Source organism: Bos taurus, chromosome 5 (assembly GCF_002263795.3).
Source record: "Bos taurus isolate L1 Dominette 01449 registration number 42190680 breed Hereford chromosome 5, ARS-UCD2.0, whole genome shotgun sequence".
NCBI classification, from domain to species: Eukaryota; Metazoa; Chordata; class Mammalia; order Artiodactyla; family Bovidae; genus Bos; species Bos taurus.
In genome coordinates, this window is record NC_037332.1 from 9,868,804 (window position 1) to 9,889,126 (window position 20,323).

At 40.5% G+C, this 20,323-nt stretch overlaps 1 protein-coding gene across 1 annotated transcript in view; it reads left to right on the plus strand.

The window, feature by feature from the left end:
- Positions 1–20,323, plus strand: part of OTOGL (otogelin like) — a 174,246-nt gene that overhangs the window by 114,829 nt on the left and 39,094 nt on the right. The window contains exons 34-41 of the mRNA XM_059886820.1: positions 90–207; positions 5,145–5,224; positions 5,907–5,948; positions 10,696–10,769; positions 14,832–15,009; positions 15,237–15,379; positions 15,637–15,660; positions 15,752–15,844. Coding sequence (XP_059742803.1) covers positions 90–207; positions 5,145–5,224; positions 5,907–5,948; positions 10,696–10,769; positions 14,832–15,009; positions 15,237–15,379; positions 15,637–15,660; positions 15,752–15,844 — 752 coding nt within the window. The remainder of the gene's footprint in view (positions 1–89; positions 208–5,144; positions 5,225–5,906; positions 5,949–10,695; positions 10,770–14,831; positions 15,010–15,236; positions 15,380–15,636; positions 15,661–15,751; positions 15,845–20,323) is intronic.

Sequence of the window (20,323 nt, forward strand, 5' to 3'; positions counted from 1 at the left end):
CAAACCCTAAAGGGTTTACTATTAGAAATCACTGCATTCCAAGCTGCCCATTAAAAATATACACAATCTGAACTTCATTTTTTCCCCAGAAATCCAGGCAGCAGTGCCCTACAGGAGGATGTGTGAATGGAAATACGAGCCTTGTGCCACTCCCTGTTTTAAAACCTGCGGTGACCCTGCAGCTCTCGCGTGTAAATTTCTTCCACCGTAAGTCACGTTTAACCACTAATGAACAGATTCTAGCATTAGCAGATTCTGTTCCCAGTGATGATTTTTTTAGCTAAAAAAAATTCTCAAGAATAATTTATTCTAGTTACTCATTCATGAATTTGTTTTGTTTTATTCAAGCAGTAGTTATTGAGAGTCTGCTCTATGCCAGCAATTCTTGTAGCTGCTGGGATACAGTATTGAACAAAGTACTTACCTTTCTTTAGCTTAAACATTTTGCTGCACTGAGGCAAAGAATAGAAAATTAAAATGTAAATATATAATGTGATCTATTGTTTAGATGGATTTATAATGGACAAAAATAAAGGAAGGGAAAAGGGAGCATAAAACAGATGTGCGTGTTTGCTCATTAATATAGGGTGGTCAGGGAAGAACAGGTTGACAAGGCAAGATCTAGTAAGAGATGTGAAGGAAGTGAGGGAACTAGCCATGTGGGTGTCTGGGGAAAAACCCTTTCAACCTGAGAGAAGTATAAAGGTCCAGGGTGGGAATATGTCTGGTGTGTTTGAGGATGAGCACGGAGGCTAGTTAACTGGGGCAAAGTGAACAAAACTGAGAGACATAGGAGAAGAAACCAGAAAAAGTGGCTGGAAGTCACACAGGGCCTTGTATTCTGTCATGAGGACTTTGTCTTATTCTCTGAGTAATGCCTGGTGTACTTCGGGGCAGAGGAGTGGACTTCTTCCTTTGACAAGTTTACACTGGCTCTTGCACTGGCTTTTGCACTGGCTTTGGGGGAGGGGAAGAACAAGGGCAGAACTGGGCAGTGACACAGACAGGACATGAAGGGAATTTCACTAGGTTGGTAGCCCTGGAGGTTATGGGGAGAGTGAACAGATTCTGCCTGCATTTTGAAGTTAAGGCCATAGGGATGCTCATAGATTTAACATCAATTATGAGAGAAAGAGGCTTCCTCAGTGGCTCAGTGGTTAAGAATCCACCTGCAGTACAGGAGATGCAGGTTCGATCCCTGGGTTGGGAAGATCCCCTGGAGGAGGGCATGGAAACACACTCCAGTATTCTTGCCTGCAGAATCCCATTGACAGAGGAGCCCGGTGGGCTACAGTATATAGGGTTGCGAACATTCGGACACAACTGAAGTGACTGAGCATGCACGCATGCACACGAGAGAAAGAGGAGGTAAGGGCTCCAGGTCAGATCTCGGCATTTCATTGATTTCAGAATCATATGAAATTGCCATTTTTGTGGTCAAATCTGGTCAAATATCAACAAACTCAAATGATTCAATTTAATGGAAGGACTGAGTTGCCAGCTACTGAGATAAGGAAGATATTAGGAGGAGAAGTTTAGAGGAAAAGTCAGGAATTTGGTTTCAAGGATTTTAAACTTGAGACTGAAAATTATTCTTTGGATTTGGTAACCTGGAGAATAGGAAGAGGCAAAATGGAGATTGACAGTATAACAGCTATTTTTTTTTTTTTTAAAGCTGTTTTGTTGTAAAGGAGAACAGAGAAATGCAGCAGTAGTAGGAGGGAATATTTTTAAATGAATCATATTCCATTAGTTATTTATGAGCTTCTGCTCTACAACAAATACTGGTACTACAGAAGGTTCTGGCATATGAATAAGTGAGATGCAGTCCCTATTGCAAAGAGCTCAAAGTCTTTAGGAAGAAGACAGGAACACCAACAGATAACTGACCATACAGGGGAAAGAGGACCAGAGGAATAAATGCCACAAGCGCAGCACATTGAAGTGTTTATATAGAACATGACGCTCACTGTGCTAAGTGCTATAAAATGGGTAATCTCATTGTTCCCGTTGTCAGAAGAGGAAAAAAACCAAGGCACGGGGAAGTTAAGCAGCTTGCCTCAGACCACACAGCTTTCAGGCAGCTGAGCCAGAGTTTGAACACCGACATCCTGTCGGGCACCATGTGCTACAGGAACAGAGGGAAGGAAATGATCAGTTCAGTTCAGTCGCTCAGTCGTGTCCAACTCTTTGCAACCCCATGGGCTGCAGCACGCCAGGCCTCCCTGTCCATCACCAACTCCTGGAGTTTACTCAAACTCATGTCCATTGAGTTGGTGATGCCATCCAATCATCTCATCCTCTGTCGTCCCCTTCTCCTCCCACCTTCCATCTTTCCCAGCATCAGGGTCTTTTAAATGAATCAGCTCTTCGCATCAGGTGGCCAAAGTATTGGAGTTTCAGCTTCAACATCAGTCTTTCCAATGAACACCCAGGACTGGTCTCCTTTAGGATGGACTGGTTGGATCTCCTTGCAGTCCAAGGGACTCTCAAGAGTCTTCTCCAACAGCACAGTTCAAAAGCATCAGTTCTTTGGTGCTCAGCTTTCTTCACAGTCCAACTCTCACATCCATACATGACCACTGGAAAAACCATAGCCTTGATTAGACGGACCTTTGTTGGCAAAGTAGTATCTCTGCTTTTTAATATGCTGTCTAGGTTACTTTTGTTTATTTTCTTAAAAATGAAAACAACCAGTTCTTTCTGAAAAGAAGCCGCCACCACTCACTTGGACCCTTCACATTCACAAACCTATTTCCTGTCTCCTCTGGAAGCCATCAGGAGGCCGGGAAATAACAGGGCCTTCATAGGGAGGAGGCCATGCTGGGGAGTGCTGGGGAGGAAGGGAGAAAGAGAGGCGGACAAGAGCAGCCCTGGAACTGGGAAGGAAATGGAGCTATATTTGAAATGGCATTAGGCTAGTTTGTTTCCTGTGGCATACACAGTCTCCAGGGTGGTTGAACCCAGATCTTCAGTGCTTCCACTGTTTGGTCTATAGATCCCCCGGAGTTTCTGTTTTGGTATGATTAGAGCACGGAGCAGAGACTCAGGATGAAACTTCACCCCTGCCAAGCCAATTCTCATCTCTGTCTTCATCACTGTTTCCTTTCTACTGCTCCCCTTTTCCTGGCTGAGGCACCTCACTATGGCTCCTCCTGGTCCTTGCTGTCCTGAGAGGAGGCTCAGGTACTGGGGTGGCATGTCAGCATCGCCCTGCATGCCTCCTCCAAGTCCCCACCACCACGCTGGTTCTAGAGGATTTCAGTTTCTGGCACATAGCAAGTGTTGAAAATAAAAATATCTAGTGGAAATGAGAAGTTTCATAAAAGATGCCAACTAGCATACCATAGAGCCCATATGTAAGTAGAGTTATTCCTATTACATAATATACCTATTATAAGAACTGTTCTGCCTCTGAGGCGTGTTTGTCAGTCAGAAGTTGACTAAATTACCAGTTGTATGACAGAGTAAAGGGAACCCTGCTGTGTGCAACCATGAAGACATTTTAACGGAACAAGTTACTGGGTTTGGGAAGATATTTTTAAAAGAATAGCTGTGGTTTTGACTTGCATAAAGCAATTGCAAAATAATTAAGTTGCATAAAAAAGTGGTGTTTATTTAATTTGAGGATAGCCAACTGTCCCTGATATTTTCAGTAATTTAGTAGCTTTTTCTTATGTGCTTGACAAAGTTTAGAGTAGGATAAGAATATCATATACTGGTTAAAGTTTTATTATTTAAGTTCATTTTATGAAATAAATAATTGGTCTCATAAGCTAAGCTGTTAAGTATTTCTTAAAAAAATTTGTGAAGGAAGTATCCAAGAGGTGACCACACAGTCTCCTGTTAAAAGAGAAGTTAGCTTTTCTTGGGTTCGATTTCCTTCCATGAACAAGTGCCCTCTGGTGGCAACATGTGCCCAGAGTATCAAGTTAGTTCATATCCACACTGAATTGGAAAGGGGTTGTGAGTATTTGGGTCCAAACTTTTACTTTATAGTTAAGGCAATTGGAAATATTTTACAATCACTGAGAGATCTTCCTGGCTGTCCAGTGGTTAAAATTCCACTTTCAATGCAGAGTGCACCGGTTCAATCTCTGGTCAAGGAAGTAAGATTCCATATGCCGCATAGCCAAAAAAGTTTTATTTAAATAAGTAAAATATTAAAAATAGTATTATAGCCTGTTGGTGTATTTGAGAGGCAGACAAGCAAGCCTTTTAAAAACCGTATGTATGTTAATTCTCTCTAGTATGTGTGAGTCTAAGAACTGGCTGTACTTGAAGGGTATATTTCTTTTGAATCAAAATAAATTGGACTCTGAGACCCAACTGAACGAAAAGGAAGATGTAGTCTCAGTCATCATCTTGGCTTCATTCCCTTAGAGCAGAAGCATTTCAGGATGGTCTCATCTGTTTTGGGCTGATGATTCCCAAATCCATTCTTCTTGAAATTTGGGATTCTTGAAAGTGCAATGTGCCACATAAAAGACCAGATGTTTCGGAGCTTGAAATTCAGTCTGCTTAGGCTCATATGCAACCACCCCCTCTCTAAGCACTGCTGCTATTTCAGACACAGGCCCTGAGGCTCTTGGGAGAAGTGTAGCCTCGGCCATTCCCCTCCCTGTCCTCCAAGAGCAGCCATGTCCCGACTCCATGTCTGCCACCCAGAGATTTCTAATTACTTTCCAATGACTTTAGGGCTTAATAATAGGCAGAGACAGCCACTGAACATTCTGATTTGGTTCTACCAACATCCTTGTAAATATTCAAATAGTGTGTCTTATCTTCTTATATGTGAGGGAGTGTAGGAAAATAACAGTATGATGAATATAGAGTAAAATCACAATAAAGGATTCTTCTGCATTTCCAGTAATTTATGGAACATGGCCTTGGTGTGTGCCAAATTTAAGTGTATGTTTTGAATGTTCTGTGTTCAAATTCTGCCTCAATCATGAATATTTCATTATCATCCACTAACCTGTGGTTTCATACAATGAGGTATGATGGAAAATAGCAAATGGAGCAATCCTTAGTGTTTGACAAGGCAAATAGAAGAATTATAGGAAAACTGTATCTTAATTGCATATATTAAATGCCATATATTGTTATATTAAATTTTTTTCTTTAATTTTTTTCATGTGAAGGATTGAAGGATGCTTTCCCTATTGCCCTAAACATATGATCCTTGATGAAGTCACTCTTAAATGTGTTTATCCAGAAGACTGTAAGTATGAATCTTACTTAACTTATTCTGAAGTGTAAAATACATGAATATATTTATACAGTGGCAAGTAACTATAAAAACAGACATTTTAGACAAACAACAAACCTTCATAAGATTCTCCTTCATTGTCTTTTTCAAAGTGGTTTTTTTTTTTTTTTTTTGGTTCTGAGTTACTTTTCGGTTTAGTTCGGTTCAGTCACTCAGTTGTGTCCGACTCTTTGCGACCCCATGAATCGCAGCACGCCAGGCCTCCCTGTCCATCACCAACTCCCGGAGTTCACTCAAACTCATGTCCATCGAGTCGGTGATGCCATCCAGCCATCTCATCCTCTGTTGTCCCTTCTCCTCCTGCCCCCAATCCTTCCCAGCATCAGAGTCTTTTCCAATGAGTCAACTCTTCGCATTAGGTAGCCAAAGTACTGGAGTTTCAGCTTTAGCATCATTCCTTCCAAAGAAATCCCAGGGCTGATCTCCTTTAGGATGGACTGGTTAGACCTCTTTGCAGTCCAAGGGACTCTCAACAGTCTTCTCCAACATTAAAATTATGCAAATTTTTCTTCTAATATTCCTCTTGCATCCTCTCTCCCAAAACATTTTCCTTATATGAACATTCTTATATGAACTGTCTGGGCCTCACTTTAAGCAAAACAGATTAAAGAAGAGTATCTTTGTTTCTTTGTAGGCATACCTCTGATTCCCACAGAACCAGCATTAATTTCACCAGGTAAGCCATCTCTACCCATGTTTATAAGTATTGTAATTTTAGACATTAAACTTAGCATTATGTAACTTAGATCTTGGCATGCTTAAACAGCTGCTGGTGTTAGTTATACCCAGCCCACTGGAGAACCCAGCAGTCACTTTTGTTTCACTGAGTAACTGTTTACTGGATCAACGAGCCACATTTTCAGAATGGTTTCTGCATCTGGTCTGTCTCTGTCCCATTTCAGTTAGTATAGATAATGAGAATGCCTGTCACATTTTTGCCTAGAATTTGTTGTTGTTGAGCCTCTCAGTCGTGTCCAACTCTTTGTGACGCCATGGACTGCAACCCACCAGGTTTCCCTGTCCATCACCATCTCCCGGAGTTTGCTCAAACTCATGTCCATTGAGTCGATGATGCCATCCAACCATCTCATCCTCTGTCGCCCTCTTCTCCTGCCTTCAGTCTTGCCCAGCATCAGGGTCTTTTCCAGTGAGTGAGTTCTTCGTCTCAGGTGGCCAAAATGTTGGAGCTTCAGCGTCAGTCCTTCCAATGAATATTCAGGGTTGATTTCCTTTAGGATGGACTGGTTTGATCTCCAAGGGACTCTCAAGGGTCTTCTCCAATACCACATTGCAAAAGCATCAATTCTTCGGTGCTCAGCCTTCTGTGTGGTCCAACTCTCACATCCATCCATGACTACTGGAAAAACCATAGCTTTGACTAAATGGACCTTGTCAGCAAAGTGATAACTCTGCTTTTGAGTATGCTGTCTAGGTTTGTCATAGATTTTTTCTAAGGTGCAAGTGTCATTTAATTTTATGGCTGCAATCACCATCTGCAGTGATTTTGGAGCCCAGGAAAATAAAATCTGCTGATTTCCCACGTTTCCCCATCTATTCGCCATGAAGTGATGGGACCAGATGCCATGATCTTTGTTTTCTGAGTGTTAAAATTTAGGCCAGCTTTTTCACACTCCTCTTTCACCTTCATCAAGAGGCTCTTTAGTTCCCCCTCGCTTTCCTCCATTAAAGTAGTATCACCTGCATATCTAAGGTTGTTGATTTTTCTCCTGGAAATCTTGATTCCAGCTTATGATTCATCCACCCCAGCAATTCTCATGATGTACTCTGCATATAAGTTAAATAAGCAGGGTGACAGTATACAGGCTTGATGTGCTCCTTTCCCAGTTGTGAACCAGTCGGTTGTTCCATACATGCTAAGTTGTTTCAGTTGTGTTTGACTCTTTGTGACCCTATGGACTATAGCCCCCTAGGCTCCTGTCCATGGGACTACCCAGGGAAGAACACTGGAGTGAGTTGCCATTTTCCCCTCCAGGGGACCTTCCTGACCCAGGGATTAAATCCTCATCTCTTACGTCTCCTGCACTGGTGGGCAGGTTCTTTACCACTAGTGCCACCTGGGAAGCCCTTCATTTCCAACTATTGCTTCTTGACCTGCACACAGGTTTCTCAGGAGGCAGGTAGGGTGGCTCTTATTCCCACGTCTCTAAGAATTTTCCAGTTTGTTGTGATCCACACAGTCAAAAGCTTTAGCATAGTCAGTGAAGCAGAAGTAGATGTTGGCATAAATCCTCTTGGATGAGGCTGCTGTTAGCCCTACCATAAAGACTGTGGACTCCAGGACTGGGCTGCCTTAGGCCAAGCAACTAAGGGGCCTCCCCCATCAGCAGAAAATTGGATTAAAGATTTACTGAGCATGGCCCTAACCACCAGAGGAAGACCCAGCTTTCCCCACAGCCAGTTCCTCCCATCAGGAAGCTTGCATAAACCTCTCTTATTTTTATCCATCAGAGGGCAGACAGAAGAAGCAAGAACTATAATCCCATTTTAGTCTGTAAAAATGTCATATTCTGTAGAAGTTACATCTAATAAGCCATGAACCCAGCTTTTAGGACCAAGCAATAGAAGTGTTTATTCTACTTTATGATAAGTTGTTAGAATATATAAAATAAGTTATTTATAAAATTTATTTAGTTCTCTGATGTCACTGTGGTAGACTGAATAATGGCTGCCCAAAGATGTCCATGTCGTCATCTCCAGAATTTGTGAAAATGGGACCTTGCATGCTGAAGATGTGATGAAGTTAAGAATTTTGAGATGGGGAGTTTTCCTGAATTATCTGTGTGAGCCCAGTGTAATCACAAAGATCCTTATAAAAGAGAAGGAGGATGGTCAGAGTCAGAGGAGATAATGCATGTGAGAAGTCAAAATTAGCAGGGAAGGACAAAGGGAGAGGGGGAAGAAGGGAGAGAGAGAGACTGAGATTTGAAAATATTATCCTGTGGTTTTGAAGATGGAGGAAGGGGCCATGATGCATCAATATATTGATGCAATCAATAGTTGGAAAAGCAAAGAAACAAATTCTTCCATAGAGACTCTAGAAGGAATACAGCCATTGATTTTTCCAGGACTGGGCTGCCTTAGGCCAAGCACCTAAGGGGCCTCCCCCATCAGCAGAAAATTGGATTAAAGGACTTCTGACTTCCAGAACCGCAAAATAATAATTTGGTGATGTTTTAAACCACTAAACTTGTAATAATTTGTTTATAGCAGCCACTGGAAATTAATATGGTCATTTTAGATAGTATCAACAATGGATACTTCAATTACAGCTAGACAAAATTTCAGCCCTTCATTTTGGCACAAGGAGTTCATCAAAGCTATACATTGTCACCCTGCTTATTTAACTTATATGCAGAGTACATCATGTGAAATACTGGACTGGATAAAGCGCAAGCTGGAATCAAGATTGCTGTGAGATTATCAATAACCTCAGATATTTGGATGACACCACTCTTATGGCAGAAAGCAAAGAGGAAAAGAACCTCTTGATGAAGGTGGAAGACGAGAGTGAAAAAGATGGCTTAAAACTCAACATTGAAAAAACAAGGATCATGGCATTTGGTCCCATCACTTCATGGCAATATATGGAGAAACAATGGAAACAGAGACAGACTTTATTTTCTTGGGCTCCAAAATCACTGCAGATGGTGACTGTGTGTGTGTGTGCTCAGTCGTATCCAACTCTTTGCAACCCCATGGAATGTAGCCCACAAGGCTCCTCTGTCCATGGAATTTTCCAGGCGATAATTCTGGAATGGGTTGCCATTTCCTTCTCCAGGATGGTGAATGCAGCCATGAAGTTAAAAGATAGCTTTGGAAGTTGGTGATGGACAGGGAAGCCTGGCATTTGGCAGTCCATGGGGTAGCAAAGAGTCTGACACGACTGAGCGACTGAACTGAACTGCTCCTTGGAAGAAAAGCTATGACCAACCTAGACAGCATATTAAAAAGCAGAGACATTGCTTTGCCAAGAAAGATTCAAATAGTCAAAGCTATTATTTCTCCAGTAGTCATGTATGGATGTGAGAGTTGGGCCATTAAGAAGGCTGAGTGTGGCAGAATTGATGTTTTCAAACTGTGGTGTTGGAGAAGACTCTTGAGTGACTAAAAAACAACAGTCCTTCAGACTTTGAATATTTTGGAGACATCTTTATTACTAACAAAAAACTTTAGAAGGCATCTTACAAGTATGTTTCCGTTCCAGTTCAGTCGCTCAGTCGTGTCCAACTCTTTGCAACCCCATGGACTACTGCATGCCAGGCTTCCCTGTCCACCACCAACTCCCGAAACTTGCTCAAACTCATGTCCATTGAGTTGGTGATGCCATCCAACCATCTCATCCTCCATCGTCCCCTTCTCCTCCAGCCTTCAAGCTTTCCCAGCATCAGGGTCTTTTACAATGAGTCAGTTCTTTGCATCAGGTGGCCAAAATTTTGGAGTTTCAGCTTCAGCATCAGTCCTTCCAATGAATGTTCAAGACTGATTTCCTTTAGGATTGACTGGTAGGATCTCCTTGCAGTCCAGGGGACTCTCAAAAGCCTTTTCCAACACCACAGTTCAAAAGCATCAATTCTTTGGCACTCAGCTTTCTTTATAGGCCAACTCTCACATCCATACCTGACTACTGGAAAAACCATAGCTTTGCCTAGATGGACCTTTGTTGGCAAAGTAATGTCTCTGCTTTTGAATATGCTCTCTAGGTTGCTCATAGCTTTTCTTCCAAGGAGAAAGCATCTTTTAATTTTATGGCTGCAGTTACCATCTGCAGTGATTTTGAAGCCCTCCTCAAATAAAGTCTCTCATTGTTTCCATTGTTTCCACATCTATTTGCCATGAAGTGTTCGAACCAGACGCCAAGATCTTCATTTTCTGAATGTTTACCCATCATATTTTCCCTTTCAATGGATACCTTCTTTACCACATCCTCAACTGGGGTCTTGATTAGTCCATAGCATCATCTATTCTGCTTGCAAGGAAAACATTCTAGAGATTCACTGGGAAATGAATCAACCTCGCTATGTATTTTAAGAATTCAACAAAATTTGTAACTCCTGAGCAGTCTTTAGTGATACTATTGATATTTCTACCAGTTCAAACAAATGTGTTGACACCATCAAGGCAGTGAAGGTGTTTTATAGAATGGTGCCTCAAAGCCAGTACTCTGGAATCAGAATTCCCAAGTTCAAATTCTGCCTTTGACACTTACCAGCTTACTTCTCTACAGCTTAGTCTCCTTATCTGTAAAATGACAATAATATTATTATCTATACTTCACAGGGTTCTTCTTAGAATTAAGTGAAATAATCTGTATAAAATTTCTGATCATGGTGTCTGTCACAAATGAATTTTATACATGATCAATACCACTTCACCAATGTTGGGGACCTCTTTATTTCCTTCAGGTCCAGAAATGATTACTCCATCAGACTTCACTGCAATTGAGATGCTAACAACAACAACAGGTTTGGAATGTGAGGTATGACTGCATAATATCTTCAGCTATCTCTCATTTCCTGATTGTGTCTATTAATGTTTCTGTATCACTATCCAAACGCTATTAAAATTCTTTTGGTATGCTCTCAAGTCTTTCTTTGTTAAATTAAGTATGCCTTCAGTTCAGTTCAGTTCAGTCGCTCAGTCATGTTCAACTCTTTGCGACCCCATGAATCACAGCACGCCAGGCCTCCCTGTCCATCACCAACTCCTGGAGTTCACTCAAACTCATGTCCATCGAGTCAGTGATGCCATCCAACCATCTCATCCTCTGCCATCCAACCATCTCATCCTCTGCCATCCCTTTCTCTTCATGCCCGCAATCCGTCCCAGCATCAGGATCTTTTCCAATAAGTCAACTCTTCACATGAGGTGGCCAAAGTATTGCAGTTTCAGTTTCAGCTTCAGCATCAGTCCCTCCAATGAACACCCAGGACTGATCTCCTTTAGGATGTCTTCAGTTCAGTTCAGTTGCTCAGTCGTGTCCGACTCTTTGCAACCCCATGAACTGCAGCACGCCAGGCCTCCCTGTCCATCACCAACTCCTGGAGTTCACTCAGACTCACGTCCATCGAGTCAGTGATGCCATCCAGCCATCTCATCCTCTGTCGTCCCCTTCTCCTCTTGCCCACAATCCCTCCCAGCATCAGGGTCTTTTCCAATGAGTCAACTCTTCGCATGAGGTGGCCAAAGTACTGGAGTTTCAGCTTTAGCATCATTCCTTCCAAAGAAATCCCAGGGCTGATCTCCTTCAGAATGGACTGGTTGGATCTCCTTACAGTCCAAAGGACTCTCAAGAGTCTTCTCCAACACCACAGTTCAAAAGCATCAATTCTTCGGTGCTCAGTCTTCTTCACAGTCCAACTCTCACATCCATACATGACCACAGGAAAAACCATAGCCTTGACTAGATGAACCTTTGTTGACAAAGTAATGTCTCTGCTTTTGAATATGCTATCTAGGTTGGTCATAACTTTCCTTCCAAGGAGTAAGCATCTTTTAATTTCATGGCTGCAGTCACCATCTGCAGTGATTATGGAGCCCCAAAAAATACAGTCTGACACTGTTTCCACTGTTTCTCCATCTATTTCCCATGAAGTGATGGGACCAGATGCCATGATCTTCGTTTTCTGAATGTTGAACTTTAAGCCAACTTTTTCACTCTCCTCTTTCACTTTCATCAAGAGGCTTTTTAGTTCCTCTTCACTTTCTGCCATAAGGGTGGTGTCATCTGCATATCTGAGGTTATTGATATTTCTCCTGGAAATCTTGATTCCAGCTTGTGCTTCTTCCAGTCCAGCGTTTCTCATTATGTACTCTGCATATAAGTTAAATAAGCAGGGTGACAATATACAGCCTTGACATACTCCTTTTCTTATTTGGAACCAGTCTGTTGTTCCATGTCCAGTTCTAACTGTTGCTTCCTGACCTGCATACAGGTTTCTCAAGAGGCAGGTCAGGTGGTCTGGTATTCCCATCTCTTTCGGAATTTTCCAGTTTATTGTGATCCACACAGTCAAAGGCTTTGGCATAGTCAATAAAGCAGAAATAGATGTTTTTCTTTAACTCTCTTGCTTTTTCCATGATCCAGCAGATGTTGGCAATTTGATCTCTGGTTTCTCTGCCTTTTCTAACTGTCAAATATTTCTTAATAATTAGATTCTGGTTACACTAAGGAAAACAAAATGAAATGCAAATGACCTCTTAAAGATGAGTCCTTAATAACAATAATTTTGTGATAATTAGGTAGAATAATAATTACATGTGTTAATTTAATTAGATAATTTATTAATTTACAATAATAATTAAATGTGATTCTTTAATAATTCTTTAATGATGATAATTCTTTATAATAATAGGGTATATTTTGGGTTTCTCTATAAACTGGGCATTCAAAAATATTTATCAAGCAGCTACTATATACCATCTGTTGATCTGTGCACATGTTCAGTCATGTCCGACTCTGTGCAACCCTTTGAACTGTAGCCCACCAGGCTCCTCTGTCCATGGGATTATCCAGGCAAGAATACTGGAGTGGGTTGCCATTTTCTCCTCCAAGGGATCATCCATCCTGACCCAGAGCTCAAACTCGCATCTCCTGCGTCTCCTGCATTGCAGGCAAATTCTTCACCTGCTGAACCACTGGGGCACTGTGCAAAATGACGAAGATATACGAGTACAAGATAAGGTCACTGAATCCCAGAGCTAGTAATTGTCTTGGCTGAGACTTTAGAAATTATCTCCTTACTCCAAATATGCCACTTGTTCTGATAAACCAGTTATTTATCCAACTAACATTTATTCAGCACTATTGCTGGCTAGGAGCTGTTCAGGTAAATTACTGCTTTTACAGAGTGTACATTGTATTGGATTCTAAAGTAGACAATAAGCAAAATTAATTTGCCAAGTTATATAAAACATTGTAGAGATTGGTGCTCAGGAGAAAAATAAAACTATTTTTGATGAAATGATTTTCACTGAGCCTCATTAATAGAGTAACTGTTACTTTAAAGAAAAATCTGAAAAAGTTGAGAGAGTGAACCATGCAAAGAACCATGCAAAGCAATCCAAGCAGAGGGATCAGCAAGTGCAAAGGCCCTGAGCTGAGAATGTACCTAACAACCTAAAAAAATGAAAGAATAGCAAGGAGGTCATGCAGTGAGTCCAGAGTGAAATAATAGGAAATAGATTATGTAAGGCCTTGTGGATGATTGTAAAGACTGTGGCTTTCATTCTAAGTGACTTCGAAAGAGCAAAGGGAGATTTTTGAGCAGATGAATTATATGATCTGCATATGTCATTTGCAGATCTGAGGTTATTGATATTTCTCCTGGAAATCTTGATTCCAGCCTGTGCTTCCTCCAGCCCAGCATTTCTCATGATGTACTCTGCATATAAGTTAAATAAGCAGGGAGACAATACACAGCCTTGACGTACTCCTTTTCCTATTTGGAACCAGTCTGTTAATTCATGTCCAGTTCTAACTGTTGCTTCCTGACCTGCATGTAGGTTTCTCAAGAGGCAGGTCAGGTGGTCTGGTATTCCCATCTCTTGAAGAATTTTCCACAGTTTATTGTGATCCACACAGTCAAAGGCTTTGGCATAGTCAATAAAGCAGAAGTAGATGTTTTTTCTGGAACTCTCTTGCTTTTTCCATGATCCAGCGGATGTTGGCAATTTGATCTCTGGTTCCTCTGCCTTTTCTAAAACCAGCTTGAGCATCTGGAAGTTCATGGTTCATGTATTGCTGAAGCCTGGCTTGGAGAATTTTGAGCATTACTTTACTAGCGTGTGAGATGAGTGCAATTGTGCGGTGGTTTGAGCATTCTTTGGCACTGCCTTTCTTCGGGATTTAGTTTGACCTTAAACCTGATTTTCTGTCTACGAAATAGGGAAAAATTTTAATACCTACCTCAGAGGGTGTTTTTGTGGAAATAAAATGGACTAATTAGAATGATGTCTGGAGCATAGTAAGTAGATGATATTTATCATTGCTACAGTTATTAGTATAATTTATATAGAATATAATTTATAAGCTTTGAAAAATCTGCAACTTTATCTAGAAGTCTGTAAGCTATATGTAAAAAAATAAATTTTAATGATTCTATCCAGACATGCCCAACTGATATTTGATTTTTAATGAAATATTTGGATAATATTAAGTTGTTATTTTTAAACTGACATTAACAGAAGTCTTAATCATACTAGCTTTATACAGCATAATATGAAGGGTCACCTGCCACTGTTTTAAGTCTGCTTGCAGAACACTGATCTAGACAATTTGGGACAAGACTTCAGTTTTCTCAGAAGTTGAGTATGTGGGCAGTTCTGATATCAAATCAATATTAAGGTAAAATTAAATGAATCATACTGCTGAGTATTTTAGAGAAGATACCTCAACAAAAGCCACTGTGAAATTTTCATTGTTCATCTTTCAAAAGATTCTGTATTTAGGAAGTGTATACTATAGGCAATGTGAATGAGAAATTTAAAACATTAGTTGAAAATGGAAAAAAATGCATTAATTTTTCTTTTTTATTAACAGCCTCAACAATTTGATCCTGTTTATAACTGTAGCCAATATATATGTCTTAACATGGAATGGAAGTTGTACAACTGGTCTCTTAATTGCCCAAAGGACTTGGAAATGCCTGACTGTGGTTTCCGGGGAAGACCTGTTCAAGTGAATAGTGATATCTGCTGCCCTGAGTGGGAATGTCCATGTGAGTTTTATCAGTTTTAAATCAGGGGGAGATGGTTATTTTTTTGAAGCTATCACTTCATCAAGTCAAAGTTCATTTGACTTATGATTTTGGCTTCCAATAACTTTTAAAGTTGCTTTTTGTCAAACATAATAAAACCAATTTGAAAGATGTTTTTAAAGGAGAAGTTATTACTGTAATACAAATAATTAGTTAATAGACTAAATCTACTCTCTATCACTTTTTAGGTCGGTGTTCCATGTTGTCAGAACTCAGCATTATTACTTTTGATGGAAATAATGCAGCATTATATAGTATGGCTTCTTATATCTTAGTAAGAATTCCTGGGGAAGTTATAGTTGCTCATATTGAAAAATGTTCCATGAATCAGGTAAGTCATAATTTATTCTTGTGTCATTTATTCATAAATCTAGCAGCTGAAGTATGTTGCAACATTAGGTATTCCCACAATAAGAAGGGACTCAAGAATTCACTGAGATTTATCTTCTGGTACTTAAAACATGAATATATTTCAAGTGAATATATTTAGAAGCATATAATATTAATCCAAATAATGTTTTTAAAAGTCAAGTAGTGTATTTTTTTTTAAGTGTTTTATCTTTATATCTTTTTTTTTTTTTTTCCCAGGATGGAAACTCATTTAAAAAGCTAGTGAGTATTTGGAAAATGTTTAGTAAATTACTTCTATTTATTGCTAAAATTATGTTTAACTCCATAAAGTTTCAATTTTTTTTCAATGAAGGCTTCCTCTGGAAGAGTCTCTGGACTTTGTTTTAAGAAGTTAAATTTGACCACATCTCTACATAAAGTACTTGTCAATCGGGTAGCAAGAAAGGTAGGAACACAAAGTTAAAACATGTCTTTACCTTAGATGAAACTGAGAAATTATGTAAGTACAGTTATTTCCCAAAAGAGGGGAATTAAGCATATCAGTGGATTTCCATTGCTACGATGTCTAATCATTCTTTTTACGGACAGTATAAAAATGTGTTTCATAATCTTATGTGTCTCCTACCATAACCTCCCAACTGTTGCAAATGTTTCTCCTTTTGTGAGGTTAACTGAAACTGCCATGTTAAACATTCTAAAGCTCTCTCAAGAATGTGAGTTGCTGAGCTTCCTAGTGTTAGAGTTAATGTTAGTGTTTCAAATTAGACAAAGTGGAAATGAGGTGAAAGAGGGGATCATAAGGTTGCAAAGAGTAGCAGGCAGCCAAGAATACCAGAATGAAGACCATGGAGAGAACAAATGGAAAGAGTAGTTTTGAAATATTGATACTGTTGACTGATAGCTAAAATAAGAAAAAAAAATGAAGGAATATTTAAATTTATTGAAATAAATGGGAGAAGAGCAATGCATCATTAAAAAGCTGGAAAGGAGCCTTTTGATTTTACAGAGAAAACCTTTATCCCAAGGAATTATGCTTCCCCAGTAGGAGTGTTGAGAGCTGGATGACTCACTCAGACATATAGTGCAGTGCGTGCTCAGTCATGTCTGACTCTTTGCAACCCCGTGGTCTGTAGCCCACCAGGCTACTCTGCCCATGGGGTTCTCCAGGCAAGAATATTGGAATACGGTACCATTTCCTCCTCCAGGGGTCTTCCCAACCCACAGATCAAACCCAATCTCCTGCATTGGCAGGCAGATTCTTTACCACTAGCGCCACCTGGGAAGCCCTCAGATAACACATGGTGCTCTCAAAAATAGAAGAAAGCAATATGTAAAGATTTAGCTCAAAATGGCTGAGATGTTATGTGTTTTTCAGAAATAATTCTGTTAGCACAGGCCATAGATTCTGAACTTGAAACAGTGTTAAAGCAAGTCTATATTCAGTAAAATGTCAGAAAGTTTAGGAGCAGTGACCCCATAGGAGACTGACCCAGACTTGCCTATGAGTGTCCAGGAGTCTACGGCAGAGGCATGGGTTGGTGGGGGCCTGCTGCAGGGTGGGGGGCACTGAGGTCGGCAGTGTGTGCATGGGAGCTTCTGAAGGAGGTTGCCATTATCTTCATTACCTCCACCATAGTTTGGTCTCAGGTCAAACAACAGGGAGGGAACACAGCCCTCCCTGCCCATCAACAGAAAATTGGATTAAAGATTTACTGAGCATGGCCCCGCCCATCAGAACAAGACCCAGTTTTCAGTCAGTCTCTCCCATCAGGAAGCTTCCATAAGCCTCTTATCCTTCTCCATCAGAGGGCAGACAGAATGAAAACCACAATCACAGAAAACTAATCAATCTGATCACATGGACCACAGCCTTGTCTAACTCAATGAAACTACGAGCCATGCCATGTAGGGCCACCCAAGACAGACGGGTCATAATGGAGAGTTCTGACAAATCGTGGTCCACTGGAGAAGGGAATGGCAAACCACTTCAGTATTATTGCCTTGAGAACCCCATGAAAAGGCAAAAAGATAGGACACTGAAAAATGAACTCCCCAGGTCAGTAGGGGAAGAGTAGAGAATTATGCTACTGGATAAGAGTAGAGAAATACTCCAGAAAGAATGAAGAGACGGAGCCAAAGCAAAAAACAACCCCCAGTTGTGGACATGACTAGTGATGAAAGTAAAGTCCGATGCTGTAAAGAACAATCTTGCGTAGGAACCTGGGATGTTAGGTCCATGAACCAAGGTAAATTGGAAGTGGTCAAACAGGGGATGGCAACAGTGAACATTGACATTTTAGGAATCAGTGAACTAAAATGGACTGGAATGTGCAAATTTAACTCAGATGACCATTATGTCTACTACTGTGGGCAAGAATCCCTTAGAAGAAATGGAGTAGCCCTCATAGTCAATAAAGAGTCTGAAATGCAGAACATGTGTGCAATCTCAAAAATGACAGAATGATCTTGGTTTGTTTCCAAGGCAAACCATTCAATATTATAGTAATCCAAGTCTATGCTCCAACCAGTAATGCTAAAAAAGCTGAAGTTGAAATGTTCTACGAAGACTTACAAGATCTTCTAGATCTAATACCCAAAAAAGATGTCCTTTTCATTATAGAGGACTGGAATGCAAAAATAGGAAGTCAAGAGGTATCTGGAGTAACAAGCAAGTTTGGTCTTGGAGTACAAAATGAAGCAGGGCAAAGGCCAACAGAGTTTTGTCAAACAAAGCACTGGACATAGCAAAAACCTTCTTGCAACAACACAAGAGACATGTGTTAGACATCCCATGGACATCACCAGATGGTCAATACTGAAATCAGATTGACTTTGTTCTTTGTAGCCAAAGATGGAGAAACTGTATACAGTCAGCAAAAACAAGACGGGGAGCTGACTGTGGCTGAGATCATGAACTCCTTATTGCAAAATTCAGACAAAAATTGAAAAAAGTAGGGAAAACAATGACACCATTCAGGTATGACCTAAATCAAATCCCTTACGGTTATACAGTGCAAGTGACAAATAGATTCAAGGGATTAGACCTGACAGAGTGCCTGAAGAACTGTGGATGGAGGTTCCTGACATTGTACAGCGGGCAGTGATAAGATCATGCCCAAGAAAAAGAAATGCAAAGAGGCAAAATGGTTGTCTGAGGGGCCTTAAAAAGAGCTGAGAAAAGAAAAGAAGCAAAAGGCAAAGGAGAAAATGAAAGATATACATATTTGAATGCAGAGTTCCAAAGAATAGCAAGGAGAGATAAGAAAACCTTCCTCAGTGACCAAAGCAAAAAAATAGAGGAAAACAAGAATGGGAAAGACTAGAGATCTCGTCAAGAAAATTAGAGATACCAAGGGGACATTTCATGCAAAGATGGGCACAATAAATGAAGGAAACAATATGGACCTAACAGAAGCAGGAGATATTAAGAAGAGGTGGCAAGAATACACAGAACCATGCAAAAAATTTTCATGACCCATATAACCGTGATGGTGTGATCACTCACTTAGAGCCAGACATCCTGGAATGTAAAGTCAAGTAGGCCTTAGGAAGCATCACTGTGAAAAAATACTAATGGAGGTGGTCAAATTCCAGTTGAGCTATTTCAAATCCTAAAAGATGATGCTGTTAAAGGGCTGCACTCAATATGCCAGCAAATTTGTAAAACTCAGCCATAGCCACAGGACTGGAAAAAGGCAGTTTTAATTCCAATCCCAAAGAAAGGCAATGCCAAAGAATGCTCAAACTACCACACAATTGCACTCATCTCACACACTAGCAAAGTAATGCTCAAAATTCTCCAAACCAGGCTTCAACAGTATGTGAACCATGAACTTCGAGATGTTCAAGCTGGATTTAGAAAAGGCAGAGGAACTAGAGATCAAATTGCCAACATCTGTTGGATCATTGAAAAAGTAAGAGAATTCCAGAAAAGCATCAACTTCTGCTTTATTGACTATGCCAAAGCCTTCAACTGTGTGGATCACTACAAATTGTGGAAAATTCTTAGAGATGGTAATACCAGACCACCTTACCTGCCTCCTGAGAAATCTTTGTGCAGGTCAAGAAGCAATAGTTAGAACTGGACATGGAAAACAGACTTGTTCCAAATTGGGAAGGGAGTACGTCAAAGCTGTATATTGTCACCCTGCTTATTTAACTTACATGCAGAGTACATCATGAGCAACGCTGGGCTGCAAGAAGCACAAGCTGCAATCAAGATTGCTGGGAGAAATATCAGTAACCTCAGATATGCAGATGACACCACCCTTATGGCAGAAAGTGAAGAAGAACTAAAGAGCCTCTTGATAAAAGTGAAAGAGGAAAGTGAAAAAGTTGGCTTAAAACTCAACATTCAGAAAACTAAGATCATGGCATCTGGTCCCATCACTTTATGGAAAATAGACGGGGAGATAATGGAAACAATGAGAGACTTTATTTTTTGGGGCTCCAAAATCACTGCAGATGGTGACTGCACCCATGAAATTAAAAGATGCTTGCTCCTTGGAAGAAAAGCTATGACCAACCTAGATGGCGTTTTAAAAAACAGAGACGTTACTTTGCCAACAAAAGTCCATCTAGTCAAAGCTGTGGTTTTTCCAATAGTCCTGTATGGGTGTGAGAGTTGGACTCTAAAGGAAGCTGAACGTCAAAGAATTGATGCTTTTCAACAGTAGTGTTGGAGAACTCTTGAGAGTCCCTTGGACTGCAAGGAGATCCAACCAGTCAATCCTAAAGGAAATCAGTCCTGAAATTTCATTGGAAGGACTGACGCTGAAGCTGAAAATCCAATACTTTGGCCATATGATGTGAAGAACTAACTCATTGGAAAAGACGCTGATGCTTGGAAAGATTTAAAGCAGGAGGAGAAGGGGACGAGAGAGGATGAGATGCTTGGATGGCATCACTCACTCAATGGCCATGA